This window comes from Cetorhinus maximus, chromosome 9, assembly GCF_964194155.1.
Source record: "Cetorhinus maximus chromosome 9, sCetMax3.hap1.1, whole genome shotgun sequence".
Classification (NCBI taxonomy): Eukaryota; Metazoa; Chordata; class Chondrichthyes; order Lamniformes; family Cetorhinidae; genus Cetorhinus; species Cetorhinus maximus.
The window spans coordinates 17,754,433-17,776,346 of NC_135887.1; the positions used below are offsets into that span (position 1 = coordinate 17,754,433).

A 21,914-nucleotide genomic window follows, 5' to 3' on the forward strand; every position below is an offset into this window, starting at 1 on the left:
CAACATCACTGCGCATCATTTTACTCGTCAGCGCGTGGGCCCTGCCCCCAACCCCACACGCTGACTCGAAGATTCTGGCCATACTTTTGGAATCCTCAGTCGCATTCTGCCTCAATATCTTCTGCTCCAATGACGAAAACCTCAAATGTTCAAGCTGTTTATTTGTAGCTTAGCCTCTCGTTCCTAAAAACGTTTCTGCGAACCGTTGTGGTGGCCTTTTTGTGTTTCTAACGTGAGGTTTCTGGACTGCATGCAATATTTCAATTGTGACATTACTAACATCTTGTAGAAACTCAACATTAATCCTGAGCTTTTATATGAAACTCACAATCTTATTTGCCTTTTTATGGCCATTTCCAACTGCAGACCCTCGTTTTAAAATCGACATATCAGCACCCTGAGATCTCTCAGTTCCTCCACTGTGTCAATAATCTGACCGTATAGTGTATTTTATCTTGCACTGTTGTTTCTTTGTAACCAAATTATTCTGCCGCCAGGTTTCTCAGCATTATACTGTATTTTCCATCTATCTGCCCACTCTATTAACCTGCCTGATCTCCCTGTAATCCTCTATATCATTCCTCCCTTTGCCAGGCCTCTTAACTTGGTAACATCATCAAACTTCTCTGTTATTTTGTGAAACCGCTTTTCATCTCCGCCTTCTCCTGTGCAGATAAATTGTAGAACGGAAATAGAACTGATGGCTTTAACAGCAATGGTGATGCGTGCTCCTGACACCAATATGGACTGTGGAGGAGCTTTCCAGCAGGTGATCTAGTGAAAGCTGAAGTGAATGAGCTTTCTAGTACCTCTTTTAAGGGGTCATTCTTCAACAATAACAATGCTTTTAGAAGGAGCATTAACAAAGTAAAATGACCCAAGTCACTTCACAGGAACATTATCAGGCAAAATTTGTTAACGTTAGTTTTAGGGACTGTCTTAAAGCAGTGGTTCTCAAAGTGTGATCCTCGGACTGCTGGGTGATTCGTGAGGGTCCTCCAGGTGGCCCACAGGCTGGTCCAACACCCAAGTCACTGAAGCTGGCATCCAGTGAGAATAGCTGGATGGACTTTTGGCTGCATACACGGTGCAAGTATCCTGCACTCGCCACACAGCTCTGAAGCATCTGCTGCTGTCCCCAACATCAAACTGCTGCATTTTCAACACTTCTGGGCTGAAAGCAAAGAAGGGGAACTCGCTGAACATGGAGCCCGACACCTGGCTGAAGTTCCCCGTCTTGGAATCAGACAGCACCTCATCGCTGCCTCATCAAAAGCAGAGCCATCCTTCCCATTAACTCTGATGAGACCTTTTGCACAAAAGTGGGGTGGGGCCGGGCTGGGGAGTGGCCTGCAGGCTCTTTGGCTCTGCCAAAGCGGTCCGTGGCCAAAGCTGTTTGAGACCCACTGCCTTAAAGGATGGACAGAAAGACAGGCAGAAGCATTCAGGTCGTGAATTCCGGATGTTAGAGACTACACAGCCAAAGGCGAATCTGTCAGTGTTGGAATGATGGGCAAGAGGCTGGAATTGGAGGAATGCAGAGATTGTGGAAAGTTGTAATCTTAAAGGAGGTTGTAGAGATAAGGAGGGATGAGGTTAGCATGGGATTATACTGAGCATCATAAGGCAATTTGATGGTGGGCACAGAGGACAAAAAGGAAGGAATTACAGCCAGTGCAGATCCGTTTCATGCTTTTGGTATTCATGTATTAGATATCTAGTGGTTGGGTTAACAGATAGTAATTAAGAACAGAAACTCTGACTGATTTTATTCCATCCGGAGACCCGGAGGGTGATGAAGGGGGTGGGGTTGGGGGTGGTGGGTAATGAGGTTAATTACAAAACCAACCACTTCCCAACTGAGATCAGGTAACTCAGCACAAAGGAGGGACTGAACCTCTGACCTTCCTGATCTGTTTGGTGATACATCCACCCACAGGTATATTGATGGAGTAGTCACTGTCAGCAACAGATTAATTTGAGACGGTGTTTATCTTCTTTCTCCTGCAGGTTTCTGTAGGATACAGGGTGGCTGCAACTGTTCATGTGGGTAACGCGCTGGGTGCCGGTAATCCAGAGAAGGCTGTAAACTCTGCTAAAGTTGCAATATACTGCATTGGTAAGTCTAGTAATTTAAACTCATCGAATAAAACTGGTTATTCTTCTCCATTGAGAGTCATCTCCTTCTCTGTGGCAGCAGTCACAGGAGGTGGAGATGTTGTTGATGTTACTTTAGCAGCTTGCTGCATCCTGTAGATCGTACATATTGCAGTCACAGTGTGGAAGCAGTGAAGGGAGTGGCTATTGAGTCTAATAGCAGGGGAACAATCACTTATTGGGTGGTGCTGAGTGATGTTGTGATTATATCAGTGGTGAGTATAATTTCACAGCCCTGATTTGAATTTTTTGTAGATGGTGGAGAGGCTTTAAGTGACCAGACTGCCCAGTCTCTGCCCCGCTCCTGTAGCCAAGGTGTTGATATAGCTGCTCTAGTTAAGTTTCTGGGCAATGGTGATTCATCAGGAGCTGGTGATGGGACATTCAGCCATGGTCGTGCTATTGAAGTTAGATGCCCGGGTTTTCTCTTGTTTGAGATGGTGATTAAACTGGCCCTTACATGGTGCAAATGTTAACGGTCATTTACCAGCCCAAGCCTGGATGTTATCCAAATCTTTCTGTAGGCTGCTTCATTATTGGTGGAGTCAGAAATGGAATTGCAGACTGCAGCAACCATCAGCAAATGGTTCCACTTCTGAACTTGTGGCTGTTGCTGAAACAGCCAAAAATGTCTGCATCAAGATCATTTGTAGAGATCAGCCTCGATGCTCTGAGATTTCATCCCAGCTACAATAAAAACAAGGAAACAAAATAGCCCTCCAGCCCTCACCCTTCACACCCCCTCATGCCCACACACTCCACATTCATGCCAACTCATGCCACACTACACAGCTCTATCAACCCCAAGGCCCTTTCTTGCCCCTATGCCTACTTAGTGTCATCCCATGCCAACCCATGACCCCTCACCTGCCATCCTTTGCCCTTACATCCTATATGCCAACTTACCCAGTATCCACCATGGCCAGACCTCAGGACCCATAGTGAGATGAAAGAAAATAAAGGTGTAAGTGTCTATTGTAAACATCACTATTTAAAAATAAACTCTCATTCATAAAAAAAAAACATTCATTGCAATTAACTTCCTTCAAGTACTTACTTAATCCCTTAAAAAACAAATGTTCCCTTCAAGTACTTAATTCCTTACTAAAACAAACATGTATTCATAGCCCCACTTTAAAGGCTATGTAACCACTGTGAGTTGTCAATCAAACTGTGAATTTACAGGACCCCACTGTAATAATGATGGGTTGTGGAATCAGTCATGCAGCATTAATTCTATAATGATAACCCTTAGGTTTATGTCAACAAACAGCTAGTGAAATGGCAAGCAACCACAGCATACTTTTTTCAAAGAATTTAAAGGGCTTGTGGATTTAAATTACTTGACAGTTTGACAGATCCACGGGGCTTATCCACTTTTTATGCACATTCATGTCTACTATTAACAATCCCAAAGGGCACCTTAACTCTCCCAAGGGGCACCTTACCTCTTCCAAAGTATACCTTAACTCTCCCAAGGGGCACCTTACCTCTTCTAAAGAATATCTTAACTCTCCCAAGGGGCATCTTAACTCCCCTGAAGGGATACCTGGAGCTCTCCAAAATGGCACCCTAATAATACTCTCTAAATAACTCTGACAGCTTTAGACCTTTTCCTCCAATGTCTAAAGCCCACGAGTCATGTTTTGGACGTCCCACCCAGAATGAAAAAACAGTAAAAAGCGGGAAATAAGAATACTGGTCCAAACTGGTCTTGTATACCTTAAAATGGAACACCAGTGAAAACTGGGAAATAAGAATACTGGGTCCTAGCTGTTTTTTCCCTATTGGGCAGTAATGCAAATTGCATCTGCTTGAAGGTAACTGAACTTCTACATGTGCAGCTACCACCATGAACCATGGATGTGCAAAATACAACGGCCCCTGTTCCTTCCCCGGTGAAAATAGTGGGTGCTGGGTTTAGGGGTGGGACTTCTGGAATCAGGGCTCCGGCGCCATTTTGGTTAAGGTGAAATGCCCTTTTGGCTCAGAGAAAATTTGGGCCTCAGTAAACATCAGGACTCAACATTGAGTTCAATAATTTTAGACCAAGGGTAGAATCACTCCAGATTTGCACTAAGTGCGTGGTGGGTATGAAAAAAGATGTTTTACCCACTGGCTACAATGGCGGGTTTCATGCCATATCATCTCCTTCCCGGTGACCTCAGTGCTTCCTCGCTCCGGGTGCCATATTTAAAGCGCACCAGAGCGCAGCCCACTTCAAGAATACTGACCAGGACTGTTCCAGGCGACACATGGCCCCGAAAGCAAAGCAGACGGCAGCCCCCAAATTTAGTGATGCTTCTCTGGAGCGCCTGCTGGGTGCAGGGGAAGGCTGCCGCGATGTCCTCTACCCCCGCTCTGGCCACAGGAGGTCCACCCAAATCACTGATCCGGCCTGGGAGGCGGTGGCAGTGGTGGTCAGCACCGCCAGAGCACAGAGGCCAGCCATCCAGTGCAGGGAGAGGATGAATGGTCTCATCCGTTCTGCCAGGGTAAGTCAATCACCTCATCGCTCTCAACTCACACACTCACAAACCCATCACACACCCACAGGGATCTCACACCTCAAGGGGCAACACCACTAACTCTCACACACACCCTCACATCTCCATCAGGCTCATATCCTCTGGGGCTCACATCCTCCTCCCATCCATGGTCTCTGCTCACCACACAAACATTCCACACAGTGCCATGCATCCTGCTCACATTCTCTCCATCGGTTTTCACGCAGGAGAAGTTGGCTCACAACAACAGGGAGAGGTCCCAGACTGGGGGTGGAGTGGCCCACATTAGGCCCCTCACTCACTTTGAGGAGCGTGTCATCGCACTGACTGGTGGGGACGTGGACTGTGCCTGTAGTGACAGGGCCGTGGGCGGCAAATACCTGCATGAGGATCCTTCACCACATCATCCCTCCCTCAATTCAGCTGTGAGTGCTCTCTCTCTCCTGCCTTTGACTCTGCTGCCATGCACTAATTATCTCTGCGTTGGTTCACAGGGAGCTCTGCTGAGTGATTGACACCCTCAGCCAGCCAGTCCCTCAGCTCCATCCTAGTTCTCACCTCCAGCCAAGAGGACACCTCCCCCATTGAAGAGCTGGAAATAAACAGCCTGAAGGACCCATCACAGTGTTAACCCACACCCTCCATCAGCGCAGAGACACACATCTACTTCAGTGGAACCAAGATCTAGAACAGGCTCAGGTTCACAATCTGGTGGTCACCACATGGACATGTGTCCGCAGCAGGAGGAGGCAGGTTCAGCCGAGCTCCCCGGCACTTGGAGGACTGCTGTGGACAAGGCATCTGTGAGGTCCAAGTCAGATGACGAACCTCTGGATTCAGCCTTCCAATTCATCGTGGAGAGTCAGCAGAAAGCGGGGGAACGTCACGCAGAGCTCTTGGAAGCCCTCAACAGAGTGGCACGCGAGTTGGAGGAGTGTGTCTGCCTGCTCTCTGATGGAGTGGTGCCCGCATGTGCTTATTTGGAGGTCTCCATGGGAAGGATGGAGGATGCCACGGAGACTCTTGTCCAGCAGAACATGGAGATGCACACAGACCTGCACTCCATCGCAGTAGCCATGGGTGAGTTCCTGCAGTGGCAACACGAGAGGGAAACAGGGCACCTCAATGTCCCTCCAGGTGCTCCTTCTCCTCAAGGGCTCAGTCTGGGGCCTCCGGGCACCCGAAGGGAGGGGGAGTGGCAGCTGGACACCTCTGGGTCACCCAGTCAGAAATCTCAGAGGCTGTCCTTTCCCTCTGAGGAGGACAGCCAAAGCAAGCCGGGGCCCTCAAGGCCCTGGATCTCCAGAGGACGCATGCCAAAGTCATCAGAGACAACAGGGCCAACCATTGCGCAGGCTGCCTCCATCTCTGAGCGGATGTCAGGGCAGCACCTAGAAGAAATGGTAGACCAAGAAAAATTAAGAAATTCTGATCGAGTTCATTGTTTGCTCCCTCATCTTTTCCCCTCCCCCAGTCACCCATGTCCTTACCCCTATCACTGTTGACCTCCCCTGGCGTCACCTTCCACCTCCCCACCATCACCTACCAACCCGAACCCTTGTCATTCCAGGATATCCAGGTGAATGTGCACATTCCCTACCTTCCTGAGAACCCCACCCCCATCCATGTTGGCCTCCCTGACCTCCTCCTTCCCACCCCCAGGGACCGTGTCTGCCTCCAATGGCCCACCAGCCACCCTCACCATCCCTTCTACCATTACTGAGCACCCTCACCTTCCCATCCTACCAGCTCCCTCTCACATGCATCATTCCCTGCTACCCAGCCCACTCTCAGTTTTCTCCCTAGGAGGCAGTCATTGACTCCACGGACCCTTCCCTTGCATGTTCCCCTGGACATTACCCCCCACACTTGCTCCCTCCTCCAACCTTACTCCCTCCTCCATCCAGGCACCTTCCCCCTTTCGAACTCCCTTCTCCCCCCAGACACCTTCCCCCTCTGAACTCCCTCCCTTATAGTTTCCTCCCCCTTACACCTATCTCCTCGCTTGCTGTGTTCTCCCCATTACACCCTCCTCCCCATAGTCCTTCCTCCCCATACTCCCTCCACCCCATCCCCACCTCACCCCCCTGACACCTTCATGCCCCTTCCCCCCACCTCCCAACCTCACCTACCCTGACACCTTTGTCTCCCCCCGCCCACCCTCACCTCCCCCAGTACACCTTCCTCTCCCACTCACAGCTAAACCTTCCTCTCTCCCCCCCCCAACCCCCGTCATCAATCATTCATAGCAGCCCATGGTCAAGACCGTGATGGTCCGAAGCAGGCCCAAAGCATCAACAGAGGCCTCCCACCTTCCGTGAGCTGCATCGTGATGGAGCCCTTGTCCATGAGGATCCACCCAGCATGCGATGCACAAGTTCCTCCAGGGCCCTGTCGGTATCTGTCGGGCTCCAGCATCTTCTGCTCCTCGGATGTCCGCAATGTGAGCAAGGCCCTAACGATAAGTCCTGACTTCTACATGTCACGGTTGTCCAGATGTGTTCTGGGTCGGCGTGTTTTCCCACTGGCGTAACGGTAAATCTGGCGTGGGTGGGGGTGGGGGGGGGGCGACGATTCCGGTTGGGCCTTACTTTGCATCTCATTGGCGGGATGCAAATCGTGTCCATGCCGGCCTCCAGTGGGATTCGCGTTCCGCCATGGTGGACACCATCGGATGACCCGCTGTGATTTCACGCTGGTGTGGAACTGATTTCTGCCCTCCACGCCGAATTGTCCTCCCCCCCGACCCCCGTCTGCCATGATGCCTGCCGCCAATGGGACCAGATGATTCAGCCCCATAACTAACGCTCCATTTTCCCAGGTGCAGGTTTTGGTAATGACGCTGCTGTTGCTATTTAGAGCTCCCCGAGACCAGCCCTCTGTATCTTGCCTTGACCTACCACCGCCGCTTTGCCTTGCACCATCATGCTTTTTGTTGTTTAATCACTCCTGCCTCCTAACCCCATCACAGAGCTTCCCTTTCATTCCACCCTCCCTTCCCTATTTCGCTGCCTCTCTACCTGTTTTCAAATCTGTTCCGTTTCTAACTTTTTGCTGATTCCGATGAAATGTCTAACTCTCTTTCCCTCTCCACAGAGGCTACCTAGTCTGCTCAGTTTTTTCCAACGTTTTCTGTTTCCTGTGTATATTTTATAGAGATGAGATGATCACAAATGTTTGATGTCTGATCTGTGCTGAGTTAGTCGATCTCCACTGGGATGCCAGTTAGAGGCCGATCTCAACAGTCTGGATTAGGGAGGGGGAAAATCAGCCATAGGCCCTGCTCCTGATGGTTATCCAGGGTGTGGGTGTGGACAAGGAGGATGCGGCCAGCCCTAACGGCGATGCGTCCTCCACCAACAGTCAAATAGGTGGACATTCGCTGTCTAGATTTAACAAGGGAGAAGCTCCCTTGCGAGTTAAGGGGAGGATCAGGGAGGAGATGGGTCCCATCAAACTGAATCTGTCAGGGAATCGATACCCAGGGAAACAGAAGGGAGGTGGGGAGGTCCTGTTTTGGAAAAAGAGGAGGAAAGAATAAACTGCAACAGCAATTTTCTTCAGAAAGATTGTCCGGAACTTCAATTAGATTACGCTTGCACACAAACAGGAGAGAGAGCACATCCTGAGTGGGGCACAGCCAGAGTGGGTATTGGGAATTTGGCGCAAAGCGGGAATTGAACTGGTAAGTCTTTCTCTTCAATTTTTGTAAGTTCAGTAGTCTAGTTAAAAGGTTGGTAAGGTAGCTGACTCAGCTGACTGTGTGACAGTTAACTGTCAATTACCTGAAACCTGAATAGGGCCTGAATAGGTGTTAATTCCTATTTGAAGCGTAACTAGTGGTGAGTCAACTCAGCTCTATTTAAGAAAGGGACTTTCTAGAAGCACACTACAGTGTGCTTGCACAGGAACAGGAGAGCGAGCACATCCTGAGTGGGGCACAGCCAGAGTGGGTATTCGGAATTTGGTGCAATGCGGGAATTCAGTGCAAAGGGGACGAGGTGCTCTTTGCACTTTTTCCTTGCTATCCAACTTCTTAAATCTTCAGAGCGTGCTGCAGCAGGAGAGGCTACAAGGGAAAGGAATCACCGGTAAGTAGTGGGTAAGGTATTTACTACTTTAATCGCTTATAGTTTAAGGTCTTTTTGTGGTTTACAGTTTGTATATTCTACAGTAACGAGGATCAGGAAAGAAGGGCCCTGCAGTAATTGACTTAAAAGGTTTAATTTAAAGGGATAAGTCATGGCAGGAGCGCTCAAAGCCATGGCGTGCTCCTCGTACTCCATGTGGGAAGCCGGGGACATTTCCAGTGCCCAGGACCAGCATGTGTGCAGGAAGCATGTCCAGCTGCAGCTCCTGGAAGGCTCGGGTTTCAGAGCTGGAAAAGCGGCTGGGGACACTGTGGAGCATCCGCAAGTCTGAGAGCATCATGGATAGCACGTTTATGGCGGTGGTCACACCGCAGCTGAAGGGTCTTGAGGAAGGAAGGGAATGGGTGACCACCAGGCAGTCCAAGAGAAACAGGCAGGTAGTTAGGAGTCCCCTGGGGTCTCGCTCACAAATCAGTATTCCGTTTTGGAGGCTGATGAGGGTGCTGGTTCCTCCAGGGAGTGCGGACAGAGCCAAGCTTCTGGCACCACAAGCAGCCTGTCTGTACAGGATGGGAGGAAGGGAGGAAGAGCAATAGTAATAGGGGATTCTATAGTCAGGGGAACAGAAAAGCGCTGCTGTGGCCGTCAACCTGACTCCAGGATGATGTGTTACCTCCCTGGTGCCAAGGTCCGGGATGTCACTGCACAGCTGCAGGGCATCCTGAAGGGGGAGGGTGATAAGGCAGAGGTCATGGTACATGTTGGTACCAATGATATAGGTAGAAAGAGGGATGAGGTCTTGCATCAAGAATTCAGGAAGTAGACTAAAAAGCAAGACCTTTCGGGTTGTGATCTCTGGATTACTCCCAGTGCCACGTGCTAGCGAGCTCAGAAATAGGAGAATAGCGCAGATGAATACGTGGCTTAAGAGTTGGTGCAGGAGGGAGGGTTTTAGATTCCTGGATCACTGGGACCGTTTCTGGGGAAGGTGGGACCTGTACAAGCGGGACAGTCTACATCTGAACCAGACCGGGACTAACATCCTTGCGGGCGGGTTTACTAGTGATGTTGGGAGGAGTTTAAACTAATTCAGCAGGGGGAGGGACACAGAATGTTAGCAGAATAGGGACACATCATAATACAGTAAAACAATCAAGTCAGAGCAAGTACAGCTACAATAAGTTTCAAGGGAGTAAGGCAAGGCTGGATGGCCTCTACTTTAATGCCAGGAGTATTACAGGTAAAACGGATGATTTAAGGGTGAAGGTTGACACGTGGAATTGTGATATAGTAGCCATCACTGGACGTGGTTGAGGGAAGGGCAGGATTGGCAGCTCAATATTCCCGGATGTAGAATCTTCAGGCGAGACAGGGGAGGGGGTAAAAGAGGAGGAGGTGTTGCATTATTAGTTAAGGAGTCAGTTACTGCAGTAAGGAGAGATGATATCTTGGAGGGGGCATCGAATGAAGTTTTGTGGGTAGAACTTAGGAATAAAAAAAGGCAACCACATTGTTAGGTGTTTATTATAGACCCCCAGATAGTCAGCGGGAAATTGAGGAGCAAATATGTGCACAATTTGTGGAGGTGTGTACAAACAATAATAATAGGGTAATTATATTAGGTAATTTCAACTTTCCCAACATTAATTGGGATAGACATAGTGTTAAGGGCTTGGATGGAGTGGATTTCTTGAAATGTGTACAGGAGAACTTTTTAGGTCAGTATGTAGAGGGCCCAACAAGGGACGGTGCATTGCTGGACCTAATTCTGGGGAATGAAGCCGGGCAGGTGGCTGAGGTGGTGGTGGGCGAGCATTTTGGCGATAGCGACCACAACATGGTACAGTTTAAGTTTGTTATGGACAAAGAAATCGACAAGTTGCAAAAAAATGTTTTGGATTGGGGGAGAGTGGATTTTAGTAAAATAAGGCAGGATCTGGCCAAGGTAGACTGGGAACAGTTACTTGTGGGGAAATCTACAGAGGAACAGTGGGGGGTGTTCAAAAAGGAAATGGGAGGGTACAGGCTCAACATGTTCCCTCTAGGGTGATAGGAAGGAGTAACAAGCCCAGAGAACCGTGGATGACCAGAGATATTCAGGTTACGATGAGAAAGAAAAGAGAGGCTTTTAGCAGGTACAAGGGAAGTAAATCAGCAGAGGCATTAGTGGAGTACAGACAGTGCAGGGTGGAGCTTAAGAAAGCAATTAGGAGAGCAAAGAGGGGATATGAGAAAGCTCTGGCTGGTAAAAGTAGGGAAATCCCAAGATATTCTATAAGTATATCAATGGGAAGAGGGTAACCAGGAAAAGAGTAGGGCCCATAAGGGACCAAGTGGGCAATCTATGGGTGGAGCCAGAGGACATCGCTAGAGTGTTGAATGAATACTTCACGTCCATCTTCACCCAAGAGAATGAGGATGAAGGTATTGAACTCGGGGAGAGAGACTGCTAGGTTCTTAAGCAAATTGTTATAGGGAGTGACAAGGTACTGGAGGTGTTGTCAGGCTTAAAAGTGGACAAATCTCCAGGTCCAGATGATTTGGGTCCCAGACTGCTGAGGGAAGCAAGGGAGATCGCAGGGGCTCTCTGGCCACGGGGGAGGTGCCAGAGGACTGGAGAACAGCTGAAGTGATTCCGCTATTTAAGAAGGGTTGTAGAGATAAGCCAGGGAACTACAGGCCAGTGAGTCTCACATCAGTGGCAGGGAAACTATTGGAGAAAATTCTGAAGGAGATAATCTATCTCCACTTGGAGAGGCAAGGTTTGATCAGGGATAGTTAGCATTGCTTTGTCAGAGGGAGGTCATGCCTAAAAAATTTGATTGAATTTTTTGAGGAGGTGACCAGGTGTGTAGATGAGAATAGTGCAGTTGATGTAGTTTATATGGATTTCAGCAAAGCCTTTGACAAGGTCCCACATGGGAGACTTATAAAGAAGGCAAATGCACATGGGATACAGGTTATTTGATAAGGCGGATTCAAAATTGACTTAGTTGTAGGAGTCAGAGGGTGATGACAGAAGGACGCTTTAGTGACTGGAAGCCAGTGTCCAGTGGTGTACCACAGGGATCTGTGCTGGGTCCCCTATTATTTGTCATTTATATAAACGACACAGATGACTATGTAGGGGGTAGGATTAGTAAGTTTGCGGATGACACAAAGATTGGCTGGGTGGTTAACAGTGAGGTTGAGTGTCTTAAGCTACAGGAAGATATAGACAGGATGGTCAAATGGGCAGATAAGTGGCAGATGGAATTTAACCCTGAAAAATAAGAGGTGATACACTTTGGAAGGAGTAATTCGTCAATTTCAATGACCGGCATGACACTAGGAAGTTCTGAGGAACAAAGGGACCTTGGCGTGTGTGTCCATAGATCTCTGAAGGCGGAGAGGCATGTTAGTGGGGTGGTGAAAAAGGCATATGGGACACTCGCCTTTATCAATCGAGGCATAGATTACAAAAGTAGGGAGGTCTTGTTGGAGTTGTATAGAACTTTGGTGAGGCCACAGCTGGAGTACTGTGTGCAGTTCTGGTCACCACATTATAGGAAGGATGTGATTGCACTGGAGGGGGTGCAGAGGAGATTCACCAGGATGTTGCCTGGGATGAAACATTTAAGTTATGAAGAGAAGTTGGATTGATTTGGGTTGTTTTCATTGGAGCATAGATGACTGAGGGGCAACCTGATCAAGGTGTACAAGATTATGAGGGCCATGGACGGGATGGATAGGGAGCAGCTTTTCCCCTTAGTTGAAGGGTCAGTCACAAGGGGGCATAAGTTCAAGGTGAGGGGCAGGAGGTTTAGGGGGGATGTGAGGAAAAACTTTTATACCCAGAGGGTGGTGACGGTCTGGAATGCGCTGCCTGGGAGGGTGGTGGAGGCGGGTTGCTTCACATCCTTTAAAAAGTACCTGGATGAGCACTTGGCACGTCATAACATTCAAGGCTATGGGCCACGTGCTGGTAAATGGGATTAGGTAGGTAGGTCAGGTGTTTCTCATGTGTTGGTGCAGACCCGATGGGCCGAAGGGCCTCTTCTGCACTGTGATTCCGTGATTCTGTGATTATTTGATGAGAATTCTTTTACATATATATTTACTTGCACAGTGTGCATCTCCTTAGTAAATACAATGATACTTGGAGCAATAAAGAACGTGGTGGGCTATATCTTCACCAGTGACAAGTAAGTAAAAAAACTCTTCAAGCATAAAAACTCATCAACAGACATTTACAAAATGAACCCAGAATCATTTGAAAGCTCTGAAATATCCTTCTTTTCATTTTCCAGAGAAATTGTTCACTTAGTTGCAGACATCATTCCACAATCTGCTGCTTTTCATTTTTTTAATGCCACTACGGTGAGTATTTCAGTATCTGTGCATTATTACAAAAGAGGAGGTAGGATGGGTGAGGTGGGGCTGGTGACCTGATAGGGGTCTTTGAGCTGAAAGAGTTTGATAGTCTAGATGTAGAGAAGATAATCCCACTTGCGGCAAGGCCAGAACTGAAAGCCATAAATATAAGCCAGTTGCTAATAAACCCAGTAGGGACTTAGGAGAAATTTCTGCACCCAGAAGGTGGTGAGAATGTGGAACTTACTGTCACATGGTGCTGTTGAGGTGAACAGCATTGATGCACTTAAGAGGGAACTAGATAAATGCACGAGGCAGAAAGGAACAGGAGGATATATTACTGAAATGAGATGAAGATCCAAATGATAGATCAGATGAAAGCTCTGCATTCTTGCCATGTCCAGGCGTGAATGGTGGTAGATAATTGAACAATTAACTTGGAGGAGGAGACTCCAGGAACACCCATCCTCAATGATAGCAGAGCACAGCACACCCATACAAAAGAGAAAGTACCTAAAGTGCCAATGATTAATTTTGACCTCCTCCTGTGGCCCCTGGCATCAGAGATGCCAGTCTTCAGCCAATTCAACTCACTCCACGTGATATGAAGAAGTGGCTGTGTGCACGGGATGTAACAAAGGTTATGGGCCCCAAAAACCTCCTGGCTGTAATATTGAAGACTTGTGCTCCAGAACTACACCCAGCCCTAGCCAAGCTGTTCCAGTACAGCTACTATACGAGCATCTATCCGACATTGTGGAAAATTGCCCAGATATGTCCTGCCCACCAAATGCAGAACAAACCAACCCAGTCAATTACCGCTCCATTGGTCTACTCTTGATCATGAGCAAAGTGTTGGAAGGTGCTGTGGACAGTGCTAACAAGCGACACTTGCTCAGCAATAACCAATGCCCAATTTGGGTTCTGCCAGAAGCACTCAGCTCCAGGTCTCATTACAATCTTGGTCCAAACATGGAAGAAAGTGCCGCATTCCAGAAATGAGGTGAGATTGGCTGCCCTTGACATCAAGGCAGCATTTGACTAAGTGTGGCCTCAAGCAGCCCTAGTAAAATTGAAGTCAATGGGAATGAGGGAGGAAAACTTTCCATTTGTAGGAGTCATATCTTGTGCAAAGGAAGATGGTTGTGATTGTTGGAGGCCAAATCATCTCAGGACATCACTGCAGAAGTTCTTCAGGATAGTGTCCAAGGCCCAACCATCTTCAGCTGCTTCATCAATGACCTTCTCTCCATCATAAGGTCAGAAGTGGGGATGGTCGCTGATGATTGGACAATGTTCATTATTTATTGTGACTCCTCAGATAATGAAGCAGTCCCCTTCCATGTGCAGCAAGGCTGAAAGAACATGCAAGTTTTGGCTGATAAGTGGCAAGTAATATTCCATGTGCCAGGCAATGACCCTCTCCAACAAGAGAGAATCTAACATAAGGAATGTCCTTTTGACATTCAGTGGCACTGCCACCATTGATTTCCTCCACCATTAACATCCTGGAGGTTTCCATTTACCAGAAACCTAACTTGACCAGCTACATAAATACTGTAGCTACAAGAGCAAGTCAGAGGCTATACCAAGTAACTCACCTCATGTTTTCCCAAAGGCATCTCCAAGACACAAGTCAGGAGTGTGATGGAATACTCCCCACTTACCTGGGTGAGTGCAGCTCCAACAACACCCAAGAAGCTCGACACCATCCAGGACAAAGCAAACCACTTGATTAGCACCCCATTCACCACCCTAAATATTCACTCCCTCTGCACAGTGGCAGCAGTGTGTACCATCTACAAGATACAGTGCAACAACTGACCAACGTTTCTTCAACAGGTCCTTCCAAAATCATAACCATTACCACCTAGAAAGACAAGGCAGCAAGTTCCCCTCCAAGCCGTACACCATTCTGACTTTGAACTATAGTGCCATTCCTTCCATGTCACTGGGTCTCGATCCTGGAATGACCTCATAAACAGCACTCTGAGATTACCCACACCACATAGATTGCAGCAGTTCAAGAAGGTGGCTCACTACCATTTTCGCAAGGGCAATAAAGGATGCACCTAAATATTCGACTTGCCAACAATGTCCACATCCCATGAATGAATAAAAAAATGCGGAGTGTAAGGAGATTCACATGGTTCAAATGGCTTTTGTGTGATGTGAACACTATGTGAACTCCATGCTGTAAAATTTACAATCATTTTTTGATTGATCTCAAATGATTGAGAGATAGCCATTAGGGCAACAATTAACTGGGTTAGATTTATCCTGTGTGTTGAGAATAATAGATACTTGGGGTCCCAAATTATTGGGTAGAAGCTGATCTCATAGCTGTATTGAAACAATTGGTTGGAGAACGGTTAGCTCTGGAGAACGGTTAGCTCTGGTGCACTGGTCTTCCACAATATCAAAGTCTTTGCTGTGTACAGTTGCTCCTTAACATCAGCAGGAGTGATGCAAATTGGAGGGATACTGACAGTGATGATAGACGGGACTGCTGGAGGTGGCTAAGTGGAATTGCCCACTTGGCAATTAAAAAGGGCTCAACAGAACCACTGCTGACCTTACAGTAGGAGAAGCCCCTCAGGAAATTGATCCTCATTGTCTTTTTCCTCCTTTGGTTTGAAGTATGTCTGTTTCAGCTTCCCTGTAGTTTTTAATTTTAATTGATTTTTTAAGCTGAAGTTTTATTAAAGATGATGGGATCAGTTTGAAACATGGAGCCCACAGCAGTGGAATGTAGTTGCTGTTATCATATTGTAATGGAGACTGCAGCTGCAGAGCCAACAGCCACATAGGATCATAGGAGCAGAAGGAGGCCATTCAACCCCTTGGGTCTGCTCCACCAGTTAATTATATCATCACTGATCTGTACCTGAAATCTATTTTCCTGCCTTGAATCCATAATCCTTGATACCATTACACAACAAAAATCTTTTCAGCCTTGAAAGCTCCAGTATCTCCAGGATCCACAGCCTTTTTGAGAGATCTAATTACCCTGTGTGCTTTGATGTTATTAATTGAGAAATGAGTTTTTACTTTATATCATTAATGTCTACAATATATGAAAGCTAGTTGACCACATGAGCTATTCCCTGCATAACATAAATGTCAGTGTTCAAACTGTAAATCATTGGTTCTGAATTATTTGGGGACATGTTAAGTCACTAGGTTTTGTTTTCTTCCTGTAGAAACCACAACAGATTGTTGTGCAATCACTGTAATATATTCCGTTTGTCTATTCTACAGGGTGTACTTGGTGGAGTGTTAAGAGGAGCTGGGAAGCAGAAACTGGGAGCTATCGGTAACCTAGTTGGATACTACATAATTGGGCTTCCCATTGGAATCGCACTGATGTTTGCTGCAAAGCAGGGTGTATTTGGTAGGAATTTAGATAGTTTTCCCTTTGTTCTTTACCAGAAATTATTACCCTCCACCCACTCTCTTTAATGTACTGAAGATACCATTCCATTTCAAGATCACCTCAAGGAGAGTGTAGTTGGGCAGAAGTTCCGTCTCTGGGGTATAGCATGAGTCTAACCAGCCCTGTGTGATTTTGGGGCCAATCTTTATCAATCCTCACTCTGTCCCATTAGATAGGGCACCTTCCTCCCATGGCCATTTTTCATCTGTAACCATAGATACTGGAATATTGGCAGGAGGAGAGCATCACAGCTGAGTCGAGTCAAGGGTCACACCCAGCTTTCATGCAGGAACAGATCATTATATATCAATCAGGAGTGGGATTTCTGGCTAAATCCTTCCCCTCCAGAATCCAGTGGTGCTGAGGCCAAATGTGGACCAGTAGCTCTGTGCAGGCTGACACCAGCCATCTGATAAAGACCGAAATATTCCATAAAGGAATAGCAGTGGAAGGAAAACTCAACAGCATTGTCTCCATGCTCACTGTACCATTATTATTTTGCAGGACTCTGGTCCGGAATGCTCATTTGCGTGCTTGTACAATTAGTTTTCTTTCTGACAGTGATTTACAGAATCAACTGGAACGAAGCATCCAATCAGGTAAGAGCAGACAATGGAGGTAATTTATGACACCAATTTTTCTTTGTAAGTTTTTCTTTTCTTCCCACCCTGTTCTCTCCTTGTGCCATTCACCGTACCCAGGTGGCAGAACGAGTAGTCCCCAAGTTCCCCACACATCTCCCAATGTCTTTCCTCATCTGGCCACCAGGGGGCTACTTCTTCCCCCTTCTCCTCCCTGCCTGAGGGCAGGTCCGACCCACAATGGGTAGGGCAAGGAGGCAAGTCCTGGATCCACCCCAGCCAGAACGGGGATCAAACTTCGTGCTGTTGGCACCAATCTGATCCACACCAGCCATTTAGCCAACTGAGCCAACCAGCCCCTCAAGGAGCCCGAGTTGCTGTGGCAACATACATTTTTACATGCATGTTGTAGCCTGGAGCTAGGAATAGTGATGGTAGCAGATCCAATTTTCTTTGCATCACATGACTGACCAGGAATCTCTCCCGCTCTTGCCACCTTCCATTGGTGTGTGTTGGAAGGATTTACAAGTTGATACTCAACCTGTTTGCCTGCATTATGAATGCAACCCCCGTGGCCATCAAGTCCTGGAGTGGGCCTTGAACTTGGAGCTTCTGGCTCAGAGGCAGGGATGCTACCCACTGCGTTACTATGCTACCCAAAAAGAAAGTGTAAATTCTTTTACTCATTGCTCTTCTTAAACTGACAACAACTTTGGGAGTCAGCGCATGTGCAGAATAAAGTGGAAATTTGAAAGTGGAAAAGTTGTTACTGGTCAGACTACACTCCTCCGCTGTAGAGATTTCTACGGGTTGTAATCTCCATTGCAATCCTTAATTGATGAAAGCCATTCCTCTAGCACTGTTAGTCATAGTTTTCAAACCCTGAGAAACACAACTTGGCGTAACTAGGTTTGTAACAATATGCTAACTTTAGAACTACTGCTAAACAACCTCAATAGCCCTGAAAAGCTAACTTCATGTTTGTGGAATGTCAAATGTCTCCACAATGATGAACAAATTCCACATTTAAAAAAAAATTGATTTATTTTTCGTAAGATCAGTTTATCATTATTTTAGCTTCTATTTTTTTTTATTCATTCAAGGGATGCAGGCTTCATTGGCTAGGCCAGCATTTATTGCCCATCCCTAATGGCCTTGAGAAGGCGGTGGTGAGCTGCCTCCTTGAACCGCTGCAGTCCATTGAATGTAGGTACACCCACACTGCTGTTAGGGAGGGAGTTCCATGGTTTTGACCCAGCCACAGTGAAGGAACAGCGATATATTTCCAACTTAGGATGGTGAATGGCTTGGAGGGGAACTTCCAGGTGGTGGTGTTCCCATGTGTCTGCTGTCCTTGTCCTTCTAGATGGTAGTGGTCGTGGTTTTAGAAGGTGCTGCTGAAGGCGACTTTGTGAGTTTCTGAAGTGCATCTTGTAGGTGGTACACACTGCTGCCACTGTGCGCCGGTAGTGGAGGGAGTGAATGTTTGTGGATGGGATGCCAAGTAAGTGGACACCAGATGGTGTCAAGCTTCTTGTGCCTTGTAGATGTTGGACAGGCTTTGGGGAATCAGGAGGTGAGTTACTCGCTGCAGGATTCCTTGCGTCTGACCTCCTCTTGTAGCCACCGTATTTATATGGCTAGTCCTGTTCAGTTTCTGGTCAGTGGTAACCCCCAGGATGTTGATACTGAGGGATTCAGAGATAGTAATGCTATTGAATGTCAAGGGGTGTTGGTTAGATCCTCTCATTTTGGAGATGGTCATTGCCTGGTACTTGTGTGGCATGAATGTTACTTGCCACTTATCAGTACAAGCCTGGATGTTGTTCAGGTCCTATTGCATTTGGACATGGACTGCTTCAGTATCTGACCTTAAGATGGAAGGAAAGTCATTGATGAAGTAGCTGAAGATGGTTGGGCTGAGGTCACTACCCTGAGGAACTCCTGCAATTATGTCCTGGAGCTGAAATGACTGACTCTAACAACCACAGCCATCTTCCTTTGTGCTAGGTATGACTCCAGCCAGTGGAGAGTTTTCCCTCTGAATTCCATTGACATCAGTTTTGCTAGGGCTCCTTGAGGCCACACTTGATCAAATGCAGCCTTGATGTCAAGAGCAGTCACGTTCACCTCATCTCTGGAGTTAAGCTCTTTTCTCCATGTTTGAACCAAGGCTGTGATGAAGTCAGGAACTGAGTCACACATTTATTCAGCTATCTGAAAGTGAACGATTTTAAGTGCTTTTAACTTCCTGGTTTTCTGTATGTGAATTCATCAATTTGATGGGTTATCTATCTGCTTGCTGACATCACTGCTGCTGCACACCAAGACATTTCATTGGCTTAGCGCCAGATTTAAACTGCAATAGAGAAAGGGGAATTTCCCGCCACAGAGATCACTAGATCCCTAGATCGCTAGATTTCTGTGGGCAGTTCTCTTCAATGTTAGTGGCGACTGTCCTTGTTTAGCCTCTAACTATGAAAATCCAGGACAATATGTCACTGAGCTATCGCCTGATGCAAGACTTGAAATGCCAGGTCTCCAAACTGGGCTAAGTGTGCAATTAGTATTAAACTAATTCCCAAAAACTAGCAGATATACCCAGCGTTCACATTTCATGATGATTTTGTGCTTTGTTGAAAGGCTCTGATTAACGCAGGTGTGGAAAAAGATGTGGATGCCTCAAATAGTGCCTCTGGTGGCCACATCCAGGAAATTTCAACAGGTAAAAAAGATCATTGTGCTGACTTTAAATCACTTTCTGTTGTAGGGTGGCCGAGTTGTAGTATTAGTAATAGAGTTGAACTGCAGACGCTTCTTAAGTGGGGACATTAAATTTATTTACAATATACTCAGCAGCAACTACACATGTGCTTTCAACTCCAACTCTATCTCTACACTGTCTGCTGAGGTAGCCCACGCTACTCTCCTATTGGTTACTACAGATCAAGTGATCCTTCCTAACCAGTATTATTCATAAAGGTACATTACACACTAAATAAAACCATAAGGACTACACTTTTCAATTAACAAATATGACTAGAGTGAGAAACATTGATGGTATATTTTCATTAAATTATTCAACGTCATCTATCAAACTAAATTGTGCTGCCAGAAATTCCCACTGCAAAAGATGCTTAGGAAATCTGCTGTGATTAGGCACCCCATCCTGATTCATCCCCTAGTTTAGATCCCAACCCATGTTAGAGATCAGTGAAGCAACAATAACTTTAAAATCAAAGCTCTGAGATTAGTGCATAGATACAAATGAATAAAGTTATGTAATACACAGGAAACTGGAAGTAGAGGCACATAGAAAGGGTGAGAGGCCATTTCTGTTTTATTGCCATTGTTCTTGAATAAGCTATTGGTGACTTCTGGGATTTCCAGTACTCAGCAATCTAACTTCTGATGGACCAGTAGAGCTGTGGTTTAAACTGACCTGCGGTGATTGATGGTCAAATCCGCCAATGATTTGGTTGTTGAACTTTTGCCAATCTTTGGTCAGCTTTCTAGCTATGTGACTACATGGTTGTGAAGTAATGGTTTTCACCTAATAGCCCATTAGTGGCTCAAATCTCAGTTGGATCCTGGAGGGATCTGAACTGTAAATAGAAATATAAATGGTCAAAGAAAAGAGGCAATGTATATGTGCTTGAAGTTAATCTACTGTTAAATAATGTTTTGAGATGGCCCCTTAAACTTTGTTGGGAGGGCTACACAGCCAACTCTCTGTAGACAATGAATAGGGAGACCCTGTATTGAAATAATCCAAAATTAGGGGCCCAAGAACTTAAATTGGTCACTGTGTTTTTGACAGGATGAATCTCCTGTATATAGATCATGTGGTATTGCCAATGACTGGTGGTCATGGAGGAGATCATTGGTCTGATCACCAGCTCTCCAAGAAACAATTGGATCAACTGGTACTATCACGTACTTACAACTTTTCAATGTGACTTTCCTTCACAGAAGTGAACACAGGAAACAGCGCAGTGAATCCAATTCCCAATGTTTGTCAATTGGAACAACAGATAAACAAGGACCAGGTGACAGATGAGTCTTCCGTTGTGGACGCTGGAGTGACCACGGTTGGAGAAATCTTGTCCACAAAACAACTGATCATTCGTCGTGGCCTAGCCTTCCTTTCAGGGCCACTTGTACTGGCAATTGGACTGGTGATACACTTCATTCTTGCAAAGGACATGTAGACCCCAGTGAACAATGGAGAGACAAAGCAAGATTATTTTCTGCAGCATGAATAGTAAGACTGTGCCCAAAGGACAACAGAGGCCAAAGTTCACACAAAACCTGTTGCTACTGATGAACTCCAATCAACTGTCAAGTAAATAATAAAGAAAGAATTATTAACAATGATCAGCTATGAACAGATTTCCAAATGCCTCACGAACGGTTGAAATCTCAATTGGACAGTGTTAAGCTGTGAGTTTTGAGGAGACCATTTTCCCATTCAGTGGCCATGCCAGAGTCCCAGTGAGCAGGCTGCCACTCTTGTGACCAGGGTGTGGATGTCTGAAATGAAATAGAAACACCCTCACTTAGTCATATCCATTGACCAACATCCCAGACTGCTTCATCACTCTCCCTGGATATGTTTTGTTTCATCAGTAGAAGTGGCCCTCCAGATTTGGGGGAACAGTTAATTACAGTCAGTTGCGATGAGGTGGCCATGGGAGTCTTCAGCATTAAACTCAGACCTCATACAGTCTTATAGCTTCTGGTCAAACATAAGCAGGGAAACCTCCTGCTGATTACCACCTAACCTCAG

The 21,914-nt window shown here is 46.5% G+C and overlaps 1 protein-coding gene across 1 annotated transcript in view; it reads left to right on the forward strand.

Moving 5' to 3' along the window:
* Positions 1–21,464, forward strand: part of LOC144684162 (multidrug and toxin extrusion protein 1-like) — a 45,652-nt gene extending 24,188 nt beyond the window's left edge. Inside the window, exons 11-17 of the mRNA XM_078547823.1 lie at positions 2,011–2,119; positions 12,864–12,939; positions 13,045–13,114; positions 16,370–16,502; positions 17,049–17,143; positions 19,769–19,891; positions 21,169–21,464. Of these exons, the coding sequence (XP_078403949.1) occupies positions 2,011–2,119; positions 12,864–12,939; positions 13,045–13,114; positions 16,370–16,502; positions 17,049–17,143; positions 19,769–19,891; positions 21,169–21,336 (774 nt within the window). The 3' untranslated portion in view covers positions 21,337–21,464. The remainder of the gene's footprint in view (positions 1–2,010; positions 2,120–12,863; positions 12,940–13,044; positions 13,115–16,369; positions 16,503–17,048; positions 17,144–19,768; positions 19,892–21,168) is intronic.
* The last annotated feature ends 450 nt before the right edge of the window (positions 21,465–21,914 follow it).